General features: G+C 35.9%; 1 protein-coding gene across 1 annotated transcript in view; it reads left to right on the top strand.

The window, feature by feature from the left end:
- The window catches only part of CDH7 (cadherin 7), a gene marked incomplete at both ends in the record, with an annotated part of 72,122 nt that overhangs the window by 14,294 nt on the left and 30,856 nt on the right, over positions 1-26,972 (top strand). The window contains 3 exons of the mRNA XM_082303179.1: positions 16,343-16,637; positions 23,970-24,089; positions 26,360-26,527. Coding sequence (XP_082159305.1) covers positions 16,343-16,637; positions 23,970-24,089; positions 26,360-26,527 — 583 coding nt within the window. The remainder of the gene's footprint in view (positions 1-16,342; positions 16,638-23,969; positions 24,090-26,359; positions 26,528-26,972) is intronic.

Raw genomic sequence — 26,972 nt, 5'->3', positions numbered from 1 at the left:
AATAGGTGTCTGATTGTTTACAGACTAGCAGAAAATTTGCTCTTAAAAGTGACTGTATAAAATTATACTGTGTTGCTCAGTAGATGAATTCTATGTGTGAGTCACACCTGCCTGTACCGGTGATAATTTTTTCCCCCATATTATTGCCATTAGCCCTGCTGAGCTAACACAGCTCAGCTGTGAGACAGCAAACTGAGTGTCATCCACAGACTTGTTTGTTATGTTCCACTGACTTACACCTGCAAAACCCCGTTGTAAGCTATGGGACCCTGCATTTTTAAAATGACAACAGAATCTGAAGATATCAGGGGTTTTACTTGCTTGTATAACCAGAGGCATAAGACTCAACCAGGGTTGCAATATGAACAGCTTACATATGACTTGTCCACTGAGTCTGAAGTACAAGTCAAAGAAAAGCATTGCTGGTTTTATGCTACCACTTTTCATTGTGCTGCATACTAATAGAAAGTCTATTTACTGTCCTAATGCGTATTTTTATGATTAAATTGGCTTACTTGGTTAATTAATTTTCTTCTTTACCTGTTAACATTGAATTTGCTAGGTTTGCCATTGAACAACTACTATCCTTCCATCTGTGACACTATTTTGTGTATATATGGACACAAAAGCATGGTTTTATAAGTGAACTGGCATACTTTACCTTTGGCAAAAATTATTTCACAATTTAATAGTGTATTCTGGTTCCTTTACTCTCTTATGTATGCACTGGTTTTACCTTCTAATCTTCCACAAGTTTTAAAAGTAGCTGCAGAGCAAACTGAAGGGTATCCCTTATCTTGAGCTGTCGTGAACACTGACCACCAGTGATTGATGACTTCTGTGAACAACACACTTTAGAGTTTCTCATGTATTCTTCACTGAAAACAAATTTCAAAAATCCCTGAACAATTTCTTTGCTTTCTCATAAATTTTATTGAGCAAATATGAATAGAGATTAATGGAGAGAACAAAAGTGGAAGAAGTGATGAAAAGGATGTATGTAGGAAAAAAATAAGCCTGCCACAAACTCCCAGAAGAGCAATGGATTCAACAGGTAGGAATGTGTGGAAAGAGTATGGCTGAAGACAAATAACAACGTTTGAAGTTGTATATAAACTAGAGACAGGTGGAGAATATAAATTCCATCAGTGAATCACTAGTGAGATTAGGAAGTAGAACTTTCTGTTCACTTCATGAAGTTTGAATTTAGTGATTTGAAATGTGTAGATCCTTCATTAATTTGACTAATCTGCTTGTGACTTTTCTTTGCAGAATCTCCTATTTGTTATTTTAACAAAGTATCTTTCATGTATTTGTGAACAAAATAGCTATTTACTAAACTGTCATTGTGTTTAAATGACAGCTTGCACAATTTTGTAGGGAAAATGTACAGCAAAATAACATAAATAAGAGATTTTAGTTTCATGTGCAGAAGCAGTTACTGTCAGAAAAATATTTACTGAGTTTAGAGGAACATTTTCCTTTTAACAGATATAAAAGTTTTGGCACTGTCTATTAATGTACAAGGCTCAGAGCTTTATGAATAGGGATATAATTAATTATTTGTTTTCCCTTAGAACTACAGGATCCTGAATAATTAGAAATTGTACCTTTCTTTCAGTGCACAGAGTTGTGCTGATTTACACCAAGCTGCATAGAACTTCCCTAAGGGGACTTTGTTAAATGAAATGATAATTTTAAGGGACCACACAGAAGGTGTGAGACAAAAGTGAAAATGCCTTGAGTATAATGTTCTGAACATTTCAATTGGTGACAGAAGGCCTATCAATGAGAGAGTAATCCTATAAAAATACAGAAAGATCAGATTGTTTGTTGAATTAGAATTGCTTTAATATGGATGCATGCAAGGGGATAGCAAAGGAGCTGGAAACTTTCCATCTGCTTTGTATACAAAGTGATTAGATGGTGATCACTTAGTCCAAGAGGATAGAAATGATGCACAGTTCTGCCAGGATGTGACATGCAAATTGGATCAATTAAGCTTTGAGAGTGCTCAGACAATCTGGTAGAGAAGTTTACATGCTGTGTCAAGTGAAACTTAGCAAAGATCAGTCTTGGATGCTGGGGGCAAGTGATTTAAACTCTAATCTCCAAAAGTAATTCATTGTTTTCAGATTTAGTTATAAAATGGATCAGATGCTATAATAAAACAATCAGATACTATAATAAAAGATCCCTTAAGGAGATGTTTGATGGTACACCAGAAGTATGACAGACAAATTAGTAGCAGTCGTTTAAGCTGGAACATTTGAGGTAGATTAAATTCAGATGACTGATCTTGTTTGCAGCTTACAGAATGCACAATTCTAGTAACTCCTGTGCCTTCATGTTCACCACAATGTTTCAGAAGTAGGGAGTGTTCTCATAAGTAGCTCACTGTGTGCACTATATTCATTGAACCAAAGATCACTAAGAAGGGGTTCAACAAGAAAATGGTCATTAGGTAAGAGTGGTGTAATTTCATTAGAGACCACCTAAGAATTTAAATTATGTATCCTTTTATCCTTTTCACTGTCCTTTATAGTGTCAAAAGGACATGCTGTTTCAGATAATCAGAGGGGTCTCTTTGGAAATTGAAAATTCTCAATATATGTGAAGTACTGCAACCTTCAGAAATAAGTTTTGAAAGAAGACATTAAAATTTTCAGTAGAATCCAGATAGCTTACAGAATTAGAAACAGGTGTGCACAATTTGAATTTTAATGTCGATTCAGTAAGTATATGACCAGTGTAAAATAATACCTTCCATTTCACTATTTTCTCAAAATTTGTTTATCAATGGCACATGCATTGACTGTATCACCATCATTCAATGGCAATGAGTAACAAATACAACAAAAATAGGGTGAAAACATGAATAACAGATGAAAAAATCTTGGATTGGCATCAGCATTGTACATAGCAAATCTCATATCCATGCTGGGTTTTTTTTTTAAATACAAGTGAATTTCAATCTTAACTCATAAATATCTTCTCATATCATTTGAAATGTCAAAATATGATTTAAGGAAACAAGGTATAATGATTGCATAGGAATTTGATGAGATTTTCTTTGTTAAATGAAACCCACCATCACAGAAAAAGGCACTAAGAGAGCACTGCCCTTTACGTAGAACTGTTAAAATCCTTCTAAACTGGGAGAATTTACAATTAACCTAGTATTGTTCATGTTAAGGCAGTTTTTTATGGGTTTGAAATATGGATTATCCTCCCCCTCAAATATTTTCTGAAAACAAGCAGAAAACATGGGCATTAAACACATTTATTTCCTAGACCTTAGTCCTATGGAGTTTAAATGCCTATCAAGATATGAATTACTATCTTGAGATCAGCCTGGTTATATCAGAAAGTCCTTGCAGGCCTGCAAGTTTGAATGGTTAAAAAAAAAACCTAGGGAGAAATCAAACCTCTTAACGTATCTATTGACAAAGGATCACTTTAAATGATCTAAACAATTTCAAGCAGACTTTCAAGTGTCCATACTAACTGTGCATACCCTGCTTCAGCTTGTTCTGAATACTGAACAGCTACAGTGTGAATTTATGTAATAGAATCACTTAATCTTTCAGTGCTGCTTCTTATAATTAGGCATATGTGGCACACGTTCATTAAAGCAACCTTCGTCTTTGAACAGGGGTTAAGGCTTTATTTCAGGAAGGTACTTAGGCATATGCTTAGTACCAGCTTTCATGACTGTTAAGAAAGTCCTGACATGATGCACATGGATAAGGATGATTTCCTAGTTAGGAAATTCTAAAACAGGTATAATTTGATGTAGCACCGGGTCAAATTTCCCTAGGTTTTGAAGTGAATTTTGAACAATGGGCTGTGGATTAACTAGCCAATATATATGGGTGGATGGATGGACTTGAGAAACACTTTTGGGTAAAAATCAATATGATAAACTACCTTCAGTGAAATATATAATAGTAGGGGAAAGAAAATAAAAATTGTCCTATAGTCTACTGAAAAAAAGGGTGTGTTATTTGTCATTCAGTGTTTTAACTTTACTTTTACCTTTACTGCAGTGTTAGAAATGGGTCATAGTAGTTAAGGGAAAGCACTACAGAAATGTTAGGGTGTTTGGTCAAGCCCAGACTCTAAGAGATTCTAAATGAATGTAAACACACTAGCAACACTAACCTGTGTTTTATGTTAATAAATTAACCAAGGGATTCTTTTGCTCTTTTTTACCTGAACTCATTTTAAGACATGAGATAAATGTCTACAGGAAGGTATTTAATACTCCACTTTATTTGGTCATAGTAGCAATGAAACTATAATGCTTTACTATAGATATTCATTGCTGCCATTTTCATATGAAATAAATTACTCATTTCAAAATGCTATAGTAAAATTTTGTGTTCAAATTCTCTGTTCTTGACTTATTTCCATGGCCCACTGTCAGCTCTGGGCAGTTGTGACTTTCTCCACCACATGCCTTCCAAGGTACTAGTTATGTCTGATGTGGGCATTGTATCAAAATCCTCATTTTGCACTTTAGGTATAGGAGTAGTCTCACTGATCTCGGTGAGAAGACTTATGGGATTAGATTTTTGAAAATGCTTTGGGAAATAGCTGGGTGGTGTGAAATATTTTATAACATATAACCAATTTTTTCATGTGGAAAATTTAAAGTTGCCTATATATCTTTCACAAAAATCAGCATCAAGTATTGCTTTTTTTAAAACATATAGAATTTTATAGAGAAAGACAATAGTAATTTAGTTTTTAAGAAGCAAAACACAGTAACACTGTTATCCTGACATCTGTATTATCATTTTTGTTAAAAATTAAAATTAGTATTTAGAACAACATGTGAATTCTGTTTTGTTCCGACATTTTTGTAAATATTAATTAACAAGTCCATTATTGTTTTAGGAAATAATAGGTTAGTGAGTATGTGGACCCAGTTAACTGCATTTTTTCTGTATTGCAAATCTTTAATCATTAAAATGATCAGATCATGCTCTCTTCTGTAGTCCAGTACTTTATATGCTTATACGAACACATAACCCTAATTACTAACACTGCTTTACAGTTAAGTATTTTACCATTGTCTTCCAGTCTGTCAGGTTTCAGCACTTCCCACTAACACACAAGGTAAGATTATGACTTGATCTCTGGTAGCAGTAAACTTTCAAAAGCAAGTTAAATGTGAGGAATTGATACAACATAAAACTAAAACAAAAACATACGAAAAAAGCTCTACACCCTCTGGGTATCTATTCCTTGGTACTAATGTTCTTTGGAAGCAGGTTCCTATGAGAAAAATCATTATCAGCCAAGCAATGCTGAAAGCTATTTTGAATAGTTGAAGCAGAAAGAGGATAATCACTCTAAACTATAGATCAGTAGTTTGACAAAGAGACAATATGAGAGGTATAATTTCCAGTCTAAAATAAATACATTCAATATAAGTATGTATCTTATCTCAGAAAATACCTTAATACCAAATTCATTTTTGTTTGTAAATTTGGTATTATTGATATGGTAGTCAAACAAGAAATGTGCATGATTATTTTTCCTGTGCAGTGCTGTTACAGACAATTCTATAGATTACAGAATTAGAGATGAAAAAATAGATCCTCTAATGTGCTCTCATTTTCCATGGTTGAAATCCTAGGCCCAAATTATTATGGCTGAGTAGAAAAAGCATTATGGGAGAAACAGCTTTCCAATCACCATATTTGTATTCTAATTTCTTATTTCTGTTTTCAAGAACAGATAAAAAAGTAAAAGCATTAATTTTTCATTATTGAAGGTACATAAATTCTGTTACTGCTTTCCTTGTTTCATTTACCCTCTTTCCCTTCTTTCTGTGATAAAAGGGATAGTACATTCATGCATTGTCTGGTCATAGTAACTAACTAAAAAATAAACTAACTATACTGAAATAACAATTAATAGAAGTATATACAGTGGTATAAGAAGAAAAAAAATCATTACTATAGATATATATATTTGCACATCTATGTATGTGTTTCATTCAAGAAAAATACATGCTCAAGGAACAGTTCTTTATTGTATGTGTGTTAATATTGTGCAAGCAGAGATTGTTTCATGTGTAATGATGAAGTAATTTGAGAAGAAGAAGTAGTGAAGTTTCTTGAAGATTCTGTTTCTGTGAGCTGCTACACATACATAAACTTTTCAAGCACGTGGACATCTGCTAGCTCAGAGATATTCTTCTATGACGTATGCTGGGGTCTGAGGTGTTTGTTTGCCATGCTACATTTTTTAAGCCTGAACACTTTTGTAGAAGCCATATGTGGGGAATGCAGGGAGAAAGCATCCTTAACACAAGTTTATTGTGCTGCTGAAATAGAGTGTAGTGTCTTTAAGAGAATTTTGTCTTACAGCTTCAGTGATTCTTGGAAACAAAATAAATCAAGCCACTGGACCAGCAAATACGTTGGTTTAGTATATAATGCCAAGTTGTATGGTGCATTATGAATAGATATGGATCATGTGAAATGCTGTTGGCATGTATGGAAGGAGACTTAGGCCCTTTCCTGGAGAAGAAGTAAGACCCAAAATAGAGCTAGTAAGAATAAACATTCAGGAATTTGTAAATAGAGTTTCACTGCAGTGGTATTTTCACATGATTTAATTGTTTTTTCAACTTCTATAAATGGAGTTTGAGTCACTGGCTTCTTTAATCAAAAATTAAATCTATTTGAGTAAAACCAAGCAGTTTTTGTATAAAAAGTCAGATGGAAAATCTGTTCTATGGCTTGGTTTGTCAATGATGCTATTTTGTTACTGAGATACTCAGAATGAGTACTCTAAGTAGTAAACACTCATAGACTGACAGTAGTGTAGGGAAAAAAACAAACCACACCACCACCAAAAAAAACCCCAAAAAACAACCGAAAAACCTCACGCAAAAGTGAATATTTAAAAGCTCTATAAGGATTCCAATGTGTGTGTTGTTTGCAAAGAGTGTGGTCTGTTTCCATTCTAGGAAGCTGATTTCTGAAAAGTTTGAAGTCTGTGCCTGGGGGGGTAAGCAGGTCTCTTTTTTTCCAGTTCCTGTTATGAACATGTTATATTGTCTATAGGCTCTTGGTGGTGCTACAATACAGTATTGCTGTCCCCCCACCCCCCATAAATATTACGCAATTAGTACATGATGAGGCACAGTATACAGATGGTTTTTACCTCCCAAAGCTGCCAAACTGTCTTTTTAAGAGAGTGAGTGACAAATAGTCATTTTGGAGAGTGACATGTCATGATGATGGCCCATTAAAACTCCTCAAGAATACTCAGCCAGCTACATATGCCCACTCAGCTCCATCCACAGCGGCAGCTGCTTCTGAGTTCCTCCTATAGCTGCAGTAAACTTAATGGGCTGGCTGCACAATTCCCTGTCGCCACAGGGCATTTTGTGTTCTTGTTAAAACTGGGGAGTGGAGAAGGCACAGATTTGTGAGTACAGCAGCTGCAGAGACTGGAAAAGAAGAGGACAGAAAAGGAAGGGTACACGTGTGTGTGTGTGTGTGTGTGCGCACACACATGTATGTGTGCACTTAAATCTATATGTATGTATAAAATCACTGTCTCTATAAAGAGCTACATTATATAAGTAAACAGGAAAAGAGAACACTACAGACAATATTAAGTATTATTAAGAGGAAAAAAATATCATCAAAATGTGGCATGGATGCTTTTATTGCACCAAGTTTTCAGTATTTCTTATTAATTATTCAACTCACTAGCCTTTAGAAGACAGTATCAGTTATTCCTAGAGGAACTTTTCATCTGAACTTTGTCTTCAACCTAGAAGCCTTGAGGGCTTACTTAGATACTAACTGGAATATTATGAAGTGAAAGTTTTAGAATTTTAGTACTTCTAATTTGAATTTTGTTTGAATAATAACCACCAAGGAAATAAAAAAGTTTCACTGTTCTCTTTCCTGTTTAACCCCCATTTTCAAAAGGTTGGCAAAATTAAGTATTCACTTCATTCATGTGGCTGAGGTGATAAGGTTATTATCCTTCTGAAGCACTGATGCACCACTCAAAAGTATAAGGGCTGCATAAAGGCTTTCACTAAACTCTTCCACCAATATTTCTTAGCATTTTATTGGGGAAACAACACTGAGGAAAGAGTGAATAGTAAAACCTAACTTCTTATTCCAAGTTTGGTGATGGGGGAGAATAAGTAAATAATAAAGATTCTTACTATTTTAATTTTTTAGGTGCAGAAACATGCATTCTTTAACAGAAAATAAGGAGTTCAAAAACTGCATTAACAGGGGAAGAAAAGGACTGTTTGGGATTTTTTTAAAGAAAAATGCCTAGTTCATTCAAAGTAAGCTGACAGTTATGCTACTCTCCCTGCCCATTAGTCATGTTTATTTTGTTTGCTCCTCTGGTTTCAGGACTTTAAAATCAATGGCAATTTAAATTGCAATGTCTTTTTTTTTTTTTTTTTCACCTCCAGAGTAGGTTGGTTTTTTTTTGGTACACTTGGAGTAGTAGTATTACACACCCTCGGTAAAATGACACTTGACCAGATTCAGGTAATTATCTTTTTAAATTCCTGTTGCATTAAGCAGAGTATGAAAAAAAGAGGCTGATAAAGTTATACAACATTACTCTCAAGTACTATTCTTGCACTTCAGAGCTATCCATGTTCTCATTCACTTTGGCTTTTGGTTTGTTAATATTTTTACTAACTTTTTTTTTTTTTAATGTTTTTCTTCTCTGTTAAAAAAATTATTTATTTTACCTCATCCTATGCTTTCTTAATAATGCCTGAATACCTCGGTTGTAGATGGAGCTTTATTCTCACTGGCTTTACATGCTGTTGAATATGAAGGTCTTGGAGGTTCAAATTACACCAAATGTCATACATTTGACTGCAGGAGGATTATTAAGGACAATCTGTGGCATGACAACTGATACTCCCAAAGGGATGTGCGTTGGTTTACCTTGAATGTGAAATGCGCTCATTTGATAGGTAACTTCTGATTACCTCATCACATTTGTGGTGATCCTGGGCAGATATATATCTGCCTTATGGTCATTCATAGGGCTCTAGTATTACCTGTGTCAAAACAAAATATGATTCAGAGGCAGTCTGAGTTCAGGCAGCCTGTAAGGTCAGTGCTGAATGTGAAGAGATCTCTGAAATGTCCTGGACCTCAATTGTCTCAGAAGCTCTTAGGTCTTTGGTCAGCTCTGAGCACTCCAGAAACTATTTTGGATATTTTAAATCAGCACAGAAGAGAAGTCTTGTCTAGGCTGACTGCATTTTTAGTAACCCTGCTTTTAGTAACCCTGCTCACCAACTGCTTGTGTTAGGTAAATATAACATGGTTATACTGTGGTCTGCAGCATGAGACCTTGTTGTATTCCCACATGACTATCTCTGCACTTCCCTGACAAAGAGCAAGTCTGAAGGCAACAAAACAGTACATGAAACTGCCAGTACGTCAACACGGCAAACTGTGCCACAGTGACACACTTGTCTGTGCTGGTTCCCTACTATACCGACAACACTGCTGAGACAAGGAAACTCTGGCAGCATTACAAGCATATTCCTTCTCTTCAAACTCTAATTAAAAGTCTTGGCCGTTTATATTGACTTGATCTCTTGTCCTTGGTATTACCTGTTATTCTGAAAGCACAGAATGTAGACCAGTATATTTCTTCTGAGCCTAGGCCTGTACTATAGTTTTACATAAATTAATAAAACCAAAAGCAAACAAAAGCCCTCCAGGAGCTCCTTTATCACTTTCTCAACATTTCTTGGAGAATAGACTTTTATAAGAAAATCATTACCTGCTGAATAATACTTTCACTGGTGCCTGGGTATGAAGTCAATTATATGAATCACAAGCCTTTGCTGACATCAATAAAATGTTGAGGAATCTTTTTCTTTCCCACATGACCTCTGTAATGAGACTGAAAGCTAAATTTAAAAAGATGTCTTTGGCTGTTGATACTGAAATATGGTTTCAGTTTACAAGAATGATAATTTCATGGCTCCCTCTGAAAACAATGATCCTATTAGTAGCTAATGTGTTTGTGAAACCCTTAGACATTGCAGAAATGTGGGATGTGTGCACATTAGATTTTACAGAAATTTTAACTCCTTTGTCTATGTTGAATTTTAAATATTAGTTATTATTTGCATTGAAATTGTTTCAAATCATCAGCACTGAACCCTTAGTTATCCTGATAGTTGAGAAATGTAGTTGTTTAAAAAATAAGAAAAAAAAAAAGAAGAAAAAACCCCTATAAATCTCTAGTACTTTTTGAGTCATCACAAAACACATACAGTGATAATCTAAGGGGAAAGGGGATTTCAAAACTTTGTATGTGCAACCACAATACCATAATAAATATGGATTCCAAGAAAATCCAAGAATAGTAATGTTAAGAACCTGGCTGTTTTGACGAACAAAATTTAATAGAAATGGCCAAACTGCATTTTTGTTTCAAACCACCAGCTTTCTTTAATCTTTTAGAAATTGCATGTTTAATCTTTATATACACTTTTTAAGTCTTCCCAGAAAGTAGGAGGGGGAGAAGGTGGCATGAAGAAAAGAGTGTCTTCTTCCCACAATCTGTTCTCAGTTGTTTTGTGATAGTAAATTGTAGTTATAAAATGGACAAGAAGATTCCTTCTGGCTTGGAGTTATTTTTTTCTTTTTTTGTGGTTGTTTTTGATTCTTAGTGCCTCCTTGCTTTTTGTAAGGAGGCAGGAATAAAGGTTCCATATCACCAATAACTATGGATGCCTGCACAGGGCGTGAGGAGGAGGCAGTTTTCATTCCTCTTCTCCCTTTCTAGTTACTTTTGTAGAGAGAAAGGAAGGGATGCAGACAAAGCAACTGCTCCTTGAGAAAACTTTTCAGTTGTTCAGCAAAGGAGGGCACATTTCCTCTGGGCTCAGGGAGCTATGAAGCTAGATTGTACTGAAGCATCTAATGTTTTCCCTGTACATCGCTTTCTCTCCATTACTTCTGTGATCCTGCTGGTGTCAAAAAACCATCAGCTCCTCATGTTCTCCCTTCAATTTGCTTCTTCACCAATAGTCTATAAACTCTGCAATGAATCATTAATTATGCTGGCATAGGGAGAAACAAAAGCAAAGATAGGTCTTTAAGAAAGAGAAATCAGAGAAGAGAGGCATGTGAACACTGTGCCTGCTTTAAAGGAGCCTGAACTGAAAATCAGAAAAAGACCAAACCTCCCATTCAGACATATAAGAGATCAGTAGTGGCCAGATAATTTGCTTTTAATACTCTAAATGCTTTTATTAATGCAGTGCAGTATCTCTCCTTACTGAGAAAAATAAGTGTCCTTCTCTGTTGGAATACCATGTTAGCATACTTTAATGGTAAGTGATACAAAATGATGTCATCTTTGGTTGTACAGATCTTAAGGTACAAGTAGGCAATATCCAGAAACTATTGACTATTAGGAATTTAGAAATGTTTTATTTAGGTTTCCCTAGATAATCACCACCCTAAAGGTCCACATAGACATAAATGAGTTAGGGGAGACCCTAGATTAAGCTATTTTGCTGTAGGGCCAAAAAAAAGAAAAAATTTGGGTTTATTAGAACAGTTAGGGTAATAACACCTTTGCTATTTAGTGAAGCTGATTGCTTCCTTCTCTTACATATAGACAAACAGGTATTTTCTCAAACTGAAAGCCTAAAAAGATTAAGTGCCCTCTTTTTTAGGTTGAATTCACAGTCAACAGAGGGCACTCAATAAATTATCTTCTAAAAAACAAAAAAAAAGTGCAGTTCTTATGTACATTGTCCCTCTGCCTCAACAAGGCTTATGTAGCTTTTATTGTTAGATCAGTTTACTGTCTGCTAATTTTCCTAGCACATCAAAAGTTATCCTCCTGGTAAAAAAAGCATCATCTCTCTCTAGAGGATTGTTGCTTCCCTTTCCTGTTCTTGTGTACTCTTGTACATGCAGGGATTACCCAAATCCAGAACTCTCAGAATCTTCATGTTAAATGTATGTGGAATGTAACAAAAAAGCTATAGGGTCAGTATATAAGAACTGGATCATGAATCTTATACTTTAAACAAGCCTAATTGATAGCCAAGGAAATGGGAGAGTCACCATCATGGATATTGTGTGGAGGTGACAATGGATGAAAGTAATTGGAAACATAAAACTGTCTCTATCATTCCTCTTTCTGAAAACACAGGTTTTTATTTACAGTATCTGTGGCAAACTGATTCAGAAAGAAAAATTGTCTGGGATGACTCAGAATGGTATGAGATGAGATTTACCCAATGAATCCTTGAATCCTCCATGTCTCTTGAAACAAGAATTTGAGACTAACTTTGCCTTGATCTTCTCTACTTCTAAAGTCATAGTCCCCATGGGCAGCTACAGACTGAGCTGCAGTTCTGTCTCCTACATGAATGGCCCTGTAGAAAGTGGGAGGAGTGAAACACAAGCTAGCAGATGGCACTATCATAGATGCTTTCTGGAACCTTCCTGTAAAGTACAACTGTCCTGAGGACTAATATAATTCTATATAATTGTTGCCAAATTAATAACAAGAACAAATAAATATCTCAGGTCTTATTACTTAATGCATTTCTTCTAGTAAAAAGGGGGCAAAAACCCCCCAAAACAACAACAAAACCAAACAAGAAAACCCGACAACGACAAAAAATGTGCAAAGTGTTTTCCAAAGCCAACATTATACGGAAAATTGTACTTCTCACTTCCTATGATGTTAAATTAAATAGCTGGAAGCACAGGCAGCTTGCAGTCATGTTTGGTAGTGGCAGAGCTGTGAATATGGTACAGGACATTCAAAAATTTTGTTCATAGTTGCAAAGCATTGATGCCACTTCATTAATGATTTTGAAGATTTTGAAGATCACTGTATGGAAGAATTATATTGTGTGAAACTGGAACAGAGATGACATGAAAACTGCACCAAACTTCTCAATATTTTCAGCAAGGTACTTTTTTTTTGCATTGTTCTCTTGTACTGTACTTTTAAGTTATCTCAGATCTCCTCTAAAATGCATATGAAAATGTTCAAAAAGCTCTTTAGAGTGCTTCCCACTGAATTGATTGTTCTATAGTGCCAAAGATAAACTAAATCTTGAGCTATATCACCTTCCTGGGGTGTAGGTAGAGAATGATGCATTACTAATTTGAGCATGGGCCAGAATAGTTTTTAAATGCTTAGTGAAACAAAGTTTTAATAAAAGATACAAAGAAGTTTGAAGTTCCAGAGCCTTAACCTTGGAATAACAAAGGTCCTCACTAATCACTTTACTAATCCATGCAGTAGCAGTTTTCTTACCAAGGCATCGTTCCAAAAAGTAGCTTCTGTTCAGCATTTCACTGCAGGTCACCAGCCACTGTAGTGTAATCCGTGAGGAGATTTATGGACCTCAGAGTGGAACTCCTTAAAGAACAATGTGCTGTTAATCAGCAAGCCACTGAATGAGCAAATGGGAAATGCTGAAGCTACAGAATTTCTTCTTTCCCTGCGATGTGAAAGCCTTGTTCAGTGCATCTTCAAGGATTTACTGGCCTCTTCCCTGAAGGTCTACTTTTTTCTCAAAACAGTGCTGGTTAGTTACTCAGGATAGGGCTGGATGTAGATACAAGGTGAAAGGTAGGCTGTGCAGCCCTGCAGCTTGAGACCACTGTATGTGCTGATGGGCTCAGCTCCATCCTCCATGGGCAGTGCTCTGCTGCTCTCAGCAATTGAGATATGGAAAATTTCCTTCCTCTGCTTGAAGAGATCTACTTGTAAATCTCTAACATTCAGAAAACTGCTCTGCCCAATGAACTGCTCAGTATGATAGTGTCCTCTGCTTTTCTCTCACCCAGCACATCCTTAAGTATGCCAGAAGAGGTGGAACAGCCTTTACAGGGAGAATGTGAGAGTCTCAGCCACCACAGAAAGACCAGCTGGAATATGAGCTATGGAGAAAACAGAATCACTTAAGAAAGACGAAGGCATGGAATCTCTGTATCCCATAACCTCAGTCCTTGTGTAGTGGTGTTCAGCATTTCAGTTTAGACTATAGGATTCTGGCTATGTAGGGAAACCCACACAGTGCCTCTGTGGCACACAGGAGACTTATGCACCCCGAAGTAGGTATTAGAGAAAGAAAAGAGGAAAGAAAAAAACCATGAAACAAAATCAAGGACAAGTTAAACAGATTATTACTTGCACAGTCAACTGCTCCTCTGTAGGGAAGATGGATACTTCTTCCAGTCAAGTTTGACAAAGCATTGAGAGTCCCAGCTGCCAGATGTGTGAGTTAAACAGAGGTATGGCTGGTTCCATAAAGCCCAGCTATTGGGTCTGAGGAATATGCAGTGCTGTGGATCTTGAACGAGCCCAAATGTGAGATACATTTTTACCTGCTCACAGTGTCAGCGTTGTTTATGCCTGAGTATGCAGAGAAGTAGAGCTTTAAATATTCGGGGAACTCCACCAAAGAAATCTCAGGCTTATTTAGGTGTCTCTGGATTTAGGTAGCAGCAGAATAAGGAAAAACCATATTTTGAAATAATTTGAAATAATTTAGCTAATCTGATTTAGATACCCTAGTTCTGTTTTTCTAATCCAGCCCAAAGCTCCAGATGCCATTTCTGTCTTAAAAGAGAGGAGTGCACTGTAATTGCATAAGTATGAGATATCCAAACAGTGTAAGTGAAACAATGTGTAAGAAATAGGCAGCCTTTTATTCAGCTGAAAAATTCAAAACTGAGCATGAATACTTCCCTACTGAAATAGGAAAAGATTTTGCAGCTGTGCTAAGTTATGCCCAAGATAACAATTTTCTGCATGTATTCTGGAAGTGAATACTGTCACAGTGATACTTCTAACAGAGAGAAAAAGAAGTTAGTGATGGAAATTGTGATGATATTGATGGCAGTGGACTTACCTCCAAACTTGGGATGACATGGAGTTAGGACAGCTACAAAGAAGATATGAGATAGAAAAATCCAAGCATATTTAACATTGTCTTCAGCTATTTACAAGTATGAATCCACTTTTAACAAACAAGAAAGTACTTTAAATTTTACTGATACTCTTCCCACTTGTACAGTATTAAATATATTACATTTATGTGTTACTATAACATGATATCCAGATCAATTACATTCTTGATACAAGTTTGAGAAGTATGTAAGTATTGTGTTCTGTAACAGGAATATGAAACTCGAAGGACATAAAAGAGCTAGAAAACATGTGGAATCTTGCTCTGTAAGTTAAAATAGCTTGAGTGACAAGGAAAAAACTTTTTTCTGTAAATCTATCTTGGCATTCTAATGGAAGACACATTTGGACCTACCAAAGTATGTTTCTTGTGTGCCTGCTACAAGTAGTCCCAGGGAAACTGGCCCTGGCTTTCAATGCTGTGTACTTCCAAAATTGCCAGGACACCTTGATCTTTCTCAGAGTCTGCATTTTTCTGGAATTAGATAATGGAAAGCAAGATATGGAAGTGAAGAATTGAAGTTACAGGTCCATCAGATAGTACTGAGCAATTTATCAACCAGTACATTTTACCTCATTTTGTAGAATCATAGGATATGCTGAGCTGGAAGGGACCCATCAGGATAATCACGTCCAACCCCTGGCCCTGCACAGGAAACCCCAAGAGTGCCTGAGAGCTTCGTCTAAATGCTTCTTGAGCTCTGTCAATCTTGGTGCTGTGACCACTTCCCTGGGGAGCCTGTTCCAGTGCCCAACCACCCTCTGGGTGAAAAACTTTCCTGATATCCAACCTAAACATCCCCTGACTCAGCTTCATGGCATTCTCTTGAATTCTGTCACTAGTCATGAGAGTGAAGAGATCAGTATCTGCCCTGCTACTTTCCCTCATGAGGAACATTTGACTGTTTTACTTCTCTCCACGGTAAACACTGAGAAAATATGTGAATACACACAGGAGCAAATGCACACTGACCTTAAGTTTATACTGACATTTGTTTGAAGTCTCACCCTTCAGTAGGATGATAAGGTGAAGTGAACAATGTAGTTAAATTCAGGTAGGAATAAAGTGACGGTTATGATCATATGGGTACATGTGTTTGCCTATGTAAAAAAATCTAGCATGAGAAGAGTGAGATTGTTTGCAGGAAAGAATGAAGTTTCCTTGCTTAAAGGAGCAAGTTTACAGATTCGAATGGTCCCTCACATGCTGTGTGTGATAAACATTCAGCTTATCTTTCCAGGAACAATAAAATTTCATATACTCCTGCTCAACATAGGAATTATTTTTACATATCTCCATGCCACTGACTCTCTTGTAAGTTAATCTCATCTCTCATCAATTTTTCACCAGCTTCACTCTGATGTTGATAAAGGCGATGGTTCCATCAAATACATCTTGTCAGGCGAAGGGGCGAGTTCCATTTTCATTATTGATGAGAACACGGGGGATATTCATGCTACAAAGAGGCTGGATCGAGAAGAGCAGGCCTACTACACGCTCCGAGCACAAGCACTAGATAGGCTGACTAATAAACCCGTGGAGCCAGAGTCTGAGTTCGTCATTAAGATTCAGGACATCAATGACAATGAGCCAAAATTTCTGGATGGTCCCTACACTGCTGGAGTTCCTGAGATGTCTCCTGTGGGTAAGTGAAAAATACACTGTGGGTGTCGTGGGAAATTTGTTCCTATTGCCTTTTTAAAAGTTTCATTATTTTTTACTGTTTCACACTAAGCTACTTAATTATCTATGAGGCACCTGCAACAGTTAGATATTTCAAGACTTAACTGGAAATAACATGCTAGATTAAGTATTTACCCTTTCAAAAATGTTGTGAAACTCAAATAGCTATGCAAGGATTCAGATAACCATTTCATGGTGTATTTCTCATTCCAGTGCCCAGAGGCTTTGTTTTATAATTCCCATTAACAGAAATAAGTTTCACACCTATGTTATGGTACTCAGAGATGATAATTTATAATTTCATTCAGATAGCGTCTGTTCACAAAAAACTCTTCAAATTTCCTGCTAGTGAATAGCATATTTTTGTTTCTAAGTTTTGCACATTTTAGTAATAGTTTATTGGATATTTTTTCTAACACTGAAATCCCATTTTCTGTGGAATATACGCAAGCAGCAGGAACTGGGATACAATTTGACATAGCTCAAAGTTCTAGTGGAATCAGAGAAGAATGGATTTTAGAGACCCTTTGTTGGAAATGAAGAAATGCTTATTTTTCCTGAGTTTGAATTAGGGAAGAATTTCAAAATCAAATCCACTATCTCCTCATTTTAAAGAGACAAAATGCTCATCCATTGTCAGGTACCTCTGAGAGCTGACTCTTTCAGACCAAATTAAGACTTTGCCCAGAGATGTTTTGGTAAAATCTAAGATGAAATTATAAATGCAAACAAACAAAAAAAAAAAAGCACAAGAACTTAATTTAATTTACTAGAAATATGTATATGGGAAGGCTCACTTCACCTTGAGAGAGTTCTCTGGTCATTGAAATAAATATTATCTTTGCTTGACTGATTTTAAACCATATTAAAATGTGGTACTCTTAGAGTAAGACTGCACATAAAATTTGCTATGGTTTCCTCAATATGATTTCCTGTGTTTTTGAATGTTAAACAATGCATCTAAACTGGAGCTAGAGAGAGAAAAAGAATCTTCCCTACCTAAGTGCCCTGCAGCAATCAGTAGCAAGCATTGCTGATATAGTTGAAACTCAGCTTAGGAGTCAATAGAAGATAAGTAAAAACATTGCTAATGCATTTTCTATACATTTATTTTACTAAGCAGTGGGCATATACACTATTTCTCATTGATACTTGGCATTTGTTCATTGTCACTCAAGCACTATGTGGATGACTGAGGAGGCAATATTAGCCTTGGAAGAAAGACAGACACCACAGCTTTTGCGGAGTAACAGGAAGGAGATGAAGTTGTGATACATTGCTGAGAATGTATTACTTCCAAACTTTGAAAAAATCTAGACAACAGATAATCTAAGACTATAAAACCTAAATCATCCACTTCAAAAAATACGTTGTGCTAAAATATATATTTTTTTAAATTAAGTTGCCCTTTTGTTTTAGAATGAGATTATTTAAGTAAGATGTAGCTTGCAGCAACTATGAGGGGTTTTTTTCACTTTTGCCTATGAACTGAAAAGAAATTGTCTCCATATTTCTCTTTTGCATTTATTACCTCTGTCTTTTCTTGCACTGGCATATTGATGTACAGACAACTACTACAGATATATGAGGTTTACCTACACTTACAAATCCATGCCTCTACTCCTACCTCTGCTCCATTTGTTCCAAAAATATATTGGAAATCAATCTATGGGGAGTGCAATGTGTGCAGTGGAGAATACAAGGACTGTTTTTCAAAATTAGCTGCTTTTGCATATTGTGTTGAATCTTTACCTCATGAATGAGTAAAAGAAATTCTCTCCCATATGGACCATACAACACCAAATGTATTTTCAAATCAGGTGAAGTATTATGCAAAATTATTAACTGAGACTTGTGCACTCTCTGAGGTTTGTGTCAACTAAGGGTGGTTTCAGATTAATGAACTTCCTGAAACTGCACATTTTAAATGTCTTCATGGTTAGTATTCCACACCTACTGCATTGTTACAGAGTTAAGGATTACCATGAAATTCCTTTGTCACACTTTGTCGCACTTTGTCTTACACAGTTACAGCAATTCATACTTTATTCATATAACATAATTTTTAATTAATCACCTGGAGCATCCATGAAATATTAAGGAGATACAAAGTATCTCTCTCCTATTTTGTTTAAAATTATATCCATGACAAGGATTTTTAATTGGATATTAAAAGAAATGAAAGAGATCATAGGATTATAAATCCAAATTAACTATAAGGCTAGGAAAACTATAACCTTTAACCTACAGGCTGGTTATGCAAGTATAATGGTTCTGTATTTTATTTGACAAATATTTTTGGACATTATCTAAGGCTAATTGAAGTCAGTCTCTTCTTTTATTTGAAATGACTTCGGGTCAGGTTCAAATTATATTTGGGTCAGGCCCAATTATATTGATTATCCTGAACAGGGTAAATATCTTGATGGCTTGTAAATCTATTCATGGCAAAACCCCCAAAGATATGGCTTATCTGAAAATCATAAGGGTTTGTTTTTGTCATATTTTTTTAAAGTATGTCTGGTACTTAAAAATTGAGTGGAATTATATTTCAAATAAAAACATACTGGTCTGTTTGAGTCATAGCCAAGGGAGTGGGAATGAGAATTCCAATGCCCAACACAGTATTGGTTTTTTAATCTTCTCTGATCTCTAGCCACATCAACAGCTTTGGTTGTTACCCACCACAACAAATATCTCTCTTGCCATGTTTATTACCCCTGATTGAGATGGATAGAAATATCTGGATTCTATAACAAAGAAAGCAAAAGCATTGTATCATGCTTAAATCTTTGATACAGCGTGTAGTGGGTTTTGAGAACCTGAATGAAGGGGAAGTGTCCCTCTCCAGGCACAAGCCACCTCTGCTTCCCTTTATCTGACCTTGCTGCTTAGCTGGGACCAGTTTTGAGTTTTGTCCCCAAGTAAAGGCAACATAACGAGGCTGTGGGAGGGGAGGAGAAGGTGAAGAGGCTTCTGACTCTCCCCCTTCACACTCCTGGAGGGGAAAGGCTGTGGAGGCATTGCTGTGGGTAAGGGCCAGTGGCCGAAGCACAGAAATACCAGATTGTTCTGAGCAGAACTAGTCTGGATTTTTGCTCATAAGGATTAAGCAGGAATTATGGACAACTTGATAGTAAAGGTGTTTAATGTTTTTCACAGCAGCTGACACCATGTAGAAATGTGATGCCATCATGGATTTGTTTTGTGTGTTAGACATAGTACCCATTGTTAACTGATACCAATTAATAATTTTAATAACTGACTGCCTTAAAGCTCTATTTTTAATTTGTTAATTTGGCTGAAATTCAACTGATAAGAGTTTGTGCAGTTTCAAAATCAGGCATTTGTTACATTAATCTGGTTTTAGAAACCAGTTTTCTTTTGAATGACCTCACCAATATTAAAACAGAAGTCACAGAATAATTTCTCATAAAACATTATTTCAGATTTTGGGTAAAATATACTGCAAGTTACGAGCAAGCTTTCTAAAAATCTCTGTAGAGGTTTCTAAAATAATACACTGGGAGATTCAAAATGGATCCCTTCAAAATAAACTCAAAATAAATTTCAGCAACCAGTTTAACTTTTTCTCTTCCCATCACAGAAAAGGTTAATCTCTACAGCATGTCAGGAACATTGTTGAGTCTTGACTTGGGCAAATTTAAGTACAAATAACATTCTAAATTCAAGGTCTTCTCTGCAAAGATCCTCCCGTCCTTTTACATTAATATCAGTATAAATAGGTCAAGTTCTAAGATTACTGTAATTTTGTAATCTCTACCAATATATATTAAAGATTATGTTAAAAATTATCTTAAACTTTCTGGAAAATAAAACCAGAAATCTGTGCCAATCACACAGAATTAAGGCTGTTACTAACTACTACCAAAAAAAGAAATACGTGGAACACTTTGATAAGCAGCACAGATTTTTTCTCAGTACTTGCTACAATTGCTGAAAAAGTATATGAAATTCCTACCTGTAGAATTCTTTTAAATGAACTGATATCTAAACTTTGTTAAAAAGACATAACTGTAGAGAAAAATAATTGTAGATGAATCCATATCTAAAAGAGAAAGATATTTTTTAAATAAATAACCCATATTTATTTTTTCAACCCATATCAAATACACAAACTGGAAGAAATATGTCAAGTTGTAGTTGTGAAGCTGCAGTTTATATAAAGTCACTAATGAAAGTTTGGGGTAGGGTCAGTGTCCTGTCTACACTTGTGCTCCCGGGCTCTGAACAATGGCAACTAAACAGGATTTATTGGAACACTCATTTTGTTGGATGGAGTAAAGGTGTGGTATCATTTGTTGATTGTCCATGTCACCTGTAAGTCCTAATCTTGGATGCATGTATGACAGCTGACTGTCTGTATCAGAAGGTAAGGCAGAGCTTTTAGGAATACAAGGAAGACTTAATTTCAGTGCAGGAACACAAATTCTGCTAAGATGATGTACTTGGAACTATGATGCAACTAACCATTTTTCCTCACCCTTTAGATTTATTTGCTATCCATGAGTATCCCAACAGTTTTATGTTTTGGGGTTTTTTTTTAAAGGGAATTACATATTTTAATTTGACATCAATCCATTGCAGAAAGATTAGGACAGCAATACGCGGCAATTATCATACTCTGAAGGAATACCTGTTCTTCAAGAGCAATCTGCTTCTTCTGGAAAAATCTCTGGAAATCCTCAAATACAGATCTTTCTGTACATTATGCTTCCTTGGAACAGATTTCCTACACATAGGACTTTTCACATAGTTAGAATACCTTCTGTTATCTTCCATATTCTTAAAAAAAGTTGTACAGAAATCTCCCTTTTAGCATGGGACTTCAGAAGCTCAATATTTTTTGTGTGCAATTAGTAAAGAAATAATGACAATAGCAGGGGTTTCAGATCTTTCTCCCATTGATGTTTAGAAGAAGTTGATTAGCACAGAGGGACTGGAAAAGTATCATTGTTTTTTAGTTACTGATTACATTTAGATGGGATTATCGCAGAAAGATTTGATGTTAGAATTTCTACTTAAAACCCATCCTTTTCTGAAGGATCTGTGTGTTTCAGGAGAGGGACAATTAGATTCAGATAATGACTTTATTCATCTCATGGAATGTAGAGGGTTTGTTTGCTTCATCAATAGATTTTTACAGCAAACAAGCGCTTCTAAACTTGCAGCATTTTGAAAATGACTGTGCTACGATTGCAGAGCTTGTAATTTCTTTGATCTTGTATTGGTCTGGAGCCCTTGAAAGCAGCAAGAGCAGGGGGCAAAGACGTAACTGTGTGTGAGGTTTATAAGCACTCTTGCCAATATTTGCAGACATTGTAAGCTTCATTGGCAGGGCTTAGTGACTTTGTAAATGTGGTAATCCTGGCTTTCACAAAGAACACAGGATGTCAAACAATCATTTTGATACCCTTGTTCTCAAAAGCTAGATAGACTTTGGCAAGTCTAAAATAGGTCCCTGTATGATATTATATTATAGAGTAATCTGTAAAATCAGTTTGACATACTGAATCAAAGCTCTTAGTTACTGGTGAACAGAAAATGGTTGTATTGTAAGTCCCATAACTGATAAATGACTTCTTGGATTAACTACCAATTTTCTTTTTAAACTTTCCATCTACTTAATAGTTGCATGTGAAATTTCAGGTTGGAAAGAACCTTTTCCCTCCCCAGAAATATTAGACAGGTCACAAAGAGCGAAAAATTGCATTTAAATAGAACTGCAATCATACTACTTTGCCATGGATACTTCAGGAATAGAGATCAGGAATGTGGGCTAGCTAGGCCATAACCTAAGTGAATAAATTTATCTTATGAATGATCATATCTGGTCAGAATTCTTACAAGCAGGACCCATCCTTTGCAATCTGTTCCATTTTGTGGAGGGCTGCACTTAATCTTCTCTCCAAACTTTCATCCTAGTTCCAGGCTCCATTTATGGTGTTCTACTTAACTGAGAATGGAAAAGATGAGGAAAATGGATGGGAGATGTAGTATTTCAGATAGAAAGAATTTCAGAACTTTCTCTCATTTCCTGAAAAATACAAGTGAAACTGACCAGAATACGATTGATGTTATGTTCACCCTGGACACTTGCTATTGCAGTTTGTTCTTAAGAAGTGTTTTCAAGACTTGCTGGTCTTATTTTCACATGTCAAAAACGTGTTCTTTCAGAAAATGAACACTGTGTTTAACAAATGCTTTTCTCTAATCATGTGTCTAAATCCAGTCTGTGAAGCAATCTGATCCTCTCTTTTGAAGACCTTTACTGGGCATCTGCCAAATTGCTGCAATATTAATTTGCAATCTCACCTCCAAATGGATCCCTGGGCAGTTGAATGGAAGGTCTGAATGTTCCAGACAATCTGCCAGTGAGAAAAAATGATTCTTCCTTTCTGTCAAAGGGTGGTGACCAGGGCCAAGGCCCTGGCTCTTGAGTGTTATTTTATTCTGCTCCCAGCACACACCCTGGAAGCTGTTGTATAGAACCAAACAAAGGGGAACTGACATGCAGGACATAATGAATAGGAGCTGGATGCAGAATGAGCTCCGCACAAATTATACCCTTCTTGCTAGCCAGTTAGAAGTTTTGCTTTCTTATTCCTGTCAACATAGAGACATTTCTTGATCAAGGAATCTTTATGAAATAGATTACCACAACTGATATTGCAGATTATTGAAGGAAATTAGTACTTTTTAAAGGAATATGGAGACAGCTTTCACCAGGTTTTCTCTGAGCTGAAAAAGAAACTCGTCAGCCATGTCTTTTATGAAGCAGTAAATAATTTTATAGGCCAACAATAATTCTGTGTAGGTTTATGAAAATTTGTAAAACCTATATATGTTTGTATGTTCAAATTTCTAATGAGTCATTACAATTTCAGCATGCAGACTTCTCTTAAAAGAAATACTACTACTATATTTTGTACTTAAACAGATTTCAGGCTTCACCATCATTACAGAAATTTTGCGCACACATCCTTCACCAAGCAAAGGCAGAGATAGAGAGTAGAAGCTACTGAGTTAGATGGTTTTTACTGCTGTGAGTCAAAGCCTGTGACTATTTGGGAAGACAGAATTCTGTAACAGCTGATAATACTAGTTTACAAGTAGAACCTGATACACTAAACAGAGTCAGCATGGAAATGATGAATGCCTGTGAAAAAGCCACCTCACACTGTTCCAGATATATACTGGCACAGCATCTTGAGCAAGTGTAGTTCAGATTTTTGTGTCTTTCATGTACAATAGTGCCTCAAACATTTTACAGGTACTTCTGTGGTTCAAGTGACAGCCACTGATGCGGATGATCCTACTTACGGCAACAGTGCTCGAGTGGTTTACAGCATATTGCAAGGACAGCCTTACTTCTCTGTGGAGCCCAAAACAGGTAACTTTACATAAACCCTTTGCAGTAATGCTAAGAAAAAAAGGAAAATGTGCATTAAAACTTGCTAGGGACTTATTAATGTGACCTCTCAGTTAATTGAATATATTCGAGTTTTGTTGGTCTTTTAATCTCTTATTCTTCAGAATACATTATGAAAACCACACATCTGAGCTATGTAATAAACAGACTTTGCTGGAATAGAAATTCTTGTCTTTTTAATCTACCAGCTGCTTGGTCTGCTATCTGTTGTTATCTGTCTTATCAGTTAAAATTTCAAAATACTTTGAGCATTTTTTTGCAGATTTCAGAAATATCTGTATGTCACATAGCCAGATTCCATAAGAATAGATTTAAGGCACAATTACTCTCCATTCTACTTTTCAAACTGAAGTTTTTTTGTGGGAAATGAATACTTTCTTTATTAATTTGAAGAAGAAAACACTGTGCTTCCTATGCTTATCAGAGGTAGCATTTTGCTGCCACTTTCAAGGCATATTACTGGTGAAACTTTGTTTTTACAATTTTCTTGAAATTGTGTGAATATTTTTAAGCCACAACCAAATGCAACCTTTAATCCTCTGTTGGTTTAATAAATATTTCCCATTCTGCTGTATCATTTCATAAAGCAGGAAAGTAGGTTCTTGCTCTGCTCATTTCAGTTTAGTGCTTGAGCCTTCACTTACACCTACAAGGAGAAGAGTTATAATTTTCATTTTGGACATATCCAAGCTGAGAGAAAAGAAAAAAAATATATTTACCCTTTTTATGGTATAAAATCTGTGATGTGAATCAGAACTGAGTCCCAATGCTATGAACAGAAGATGTTTAGCAACATCAAAATTTGCAGAAATAAGTTCTATAATTCTCTTCATATTGCAACAGATCCATGCTCAGCAGGGATATATAGCACTTTTCCCTCCAATGAGTATGATTTATAGTGGTTTTCTCTCTGTTTCTCTTTCTCCCTTTCCATGTGTGTTTATGTACCATGTATGTTGTCATAATGACTGCAGACAGCCCTTGAACTATATGGTAGTTTCTGCTAAATCAAAATCTTTAAGAATTCAGACTGAAATGTTTGCATACATTTTCATCACTTTGATGTGATACTCAAATTTCCTGTGTGCATGACAGTTTGCTTCCAAATGATTGGATAACTTCGCCTGGTAATTTAACCATGACAGAAAACAAGCAGGCCAAGAAAAACAAGGTAGAAACAATAACACTATGAAATTGTGTATTGTATTTTAACATGTCTTGTAAAATGGGTGAAATAGTGCCAGGCAGTCTGTGAAATAAATGTTTCAACCCAGAGATGATTAATGGCAAGTCCAGCATTCATAAGGGAAAAAAGAAATAAAACTCTAAGCAAACATTCAACAAATAGCAGATGAAGAGATATGTGTCCCAATGTGCCTCTTCTTTATTTAGCTTGTTTATGTTTCTTTTACTGCTGACACTACGTGCTGGTGGAGTAAACGGCTGCCTCTCTGGAAATCAGGGTTAGCAGCTGTACTATGTTCTGAGCATGAAATATTCATAAAATCATCATATTTTGAGAAGGCATATTTATTTTTTGATGTATATCAGCATAGCTGAAAGGATGGAACACTGAATTTTCTTCTAGTTTTCATTTCACATCAGTTAATTAATTATGCAGGTCATCAAATGGACACAACAAAAGCTACTTCAGATATTTAAGTATTTCATTTAAAAACAAAAAAGCCCTCTTAATTATGCCAATGATTTAGAAGGGGATATTGTTCAATATATGGTAAAATAAGACAATTTCATATATCTGCAAAGTGTGGCATGTTATCAGTATGGGTAGGAGTTAATGTGTTGAATGTGTATTCAAAAGATAGTGAAATGAATCTTGATCTTAGAATCTTAAAAATGAGAGCAGAATATTCTGTTCTTCCTAGCTCTAAAAGAGTAGGAAAACAAATAGAGAAGATTACATCTTCCAGGGAAGGGAGTGTTACCCAAGACACTATGAAGTCTAGTTCAGGGAGAAGGTATTTGGAAAACAGTCATGCACAGCATTACCCAGTGAATCTAGGAATAAATAAAAATTGGTGGGTTTTGGTGACTATTTAAAAAAAGCTTATGGTATGTCAGTGCAATTCCTAGTCAAAACCTGTGATGTTAGTGTTGGAATTAATTCATTCCACTCTTGCTGCAACCACTGATCTGCTTTTACCTTTCAAAGGCAAACTGATCTTTCACAGTAGCGTATTTTTGCTTGTGCAATCCTTGTCTTTCTGCAGGTGTTATCAAGACTGCTCTTCCGAATATGGACAGAGAAGCCAAAGACCAGTACCTCTTAGTTATCCAAGCAAAGGACATGGTTGGGCAGAATGGTGGATTATCAGGGACTACATCTGTGACTGTCACCCTGACTGATGTTAACGACAACCCACCCCGCTTTCCACGCAGTAAGTTACTTTGTAAATACATGACTTGTAATGTTATTCCTAAACACTGCTATTTTCTTTACACACTGCGCTATTTCTAAACAAAAAGTGCTTATTGCCCATGTTAAGTAATTTGATAAACACTGACTGCGAGTTATTTTTATTATTATTATTTAGTAAGCATTGTTTTTCGTTACCTCATGCATACCAGATCAGTTGAAATGAAATGGTGTACAGAAGGGTCATTTATTAATGTATTTTACTTCCTCTCTATGAATAAATAGACAAAAAAATATATCCTAATAGATACTTAGGTCTTGCCAGTTCAACTTCCAGATTCTTTAACTTGACCCTTAATCCCTCATATTCCTTTGGCATTTCCACATGCTTACAGTGTTTCCTAAAGAGTTAATCACAAAAGAGATGGAAAGTCACCTTCCCTCCATTTGATTTCTTTGACCAAGGT

This window comes from Coloeus monedula (assembly GCF_965178545.1).
Source record: "Coloeus monedula genome assembly, chromosome: 1".
NCBI lineage: Eukaryota > Metazoa > Chordata > Aves > Passeriformes > Corvidae > Coloeus > Coloeus monedula.
Note: the sequence above shows the minus strand (reverse complement) of the source record. Positions and strands in the feature narration are given on the sequence as shown.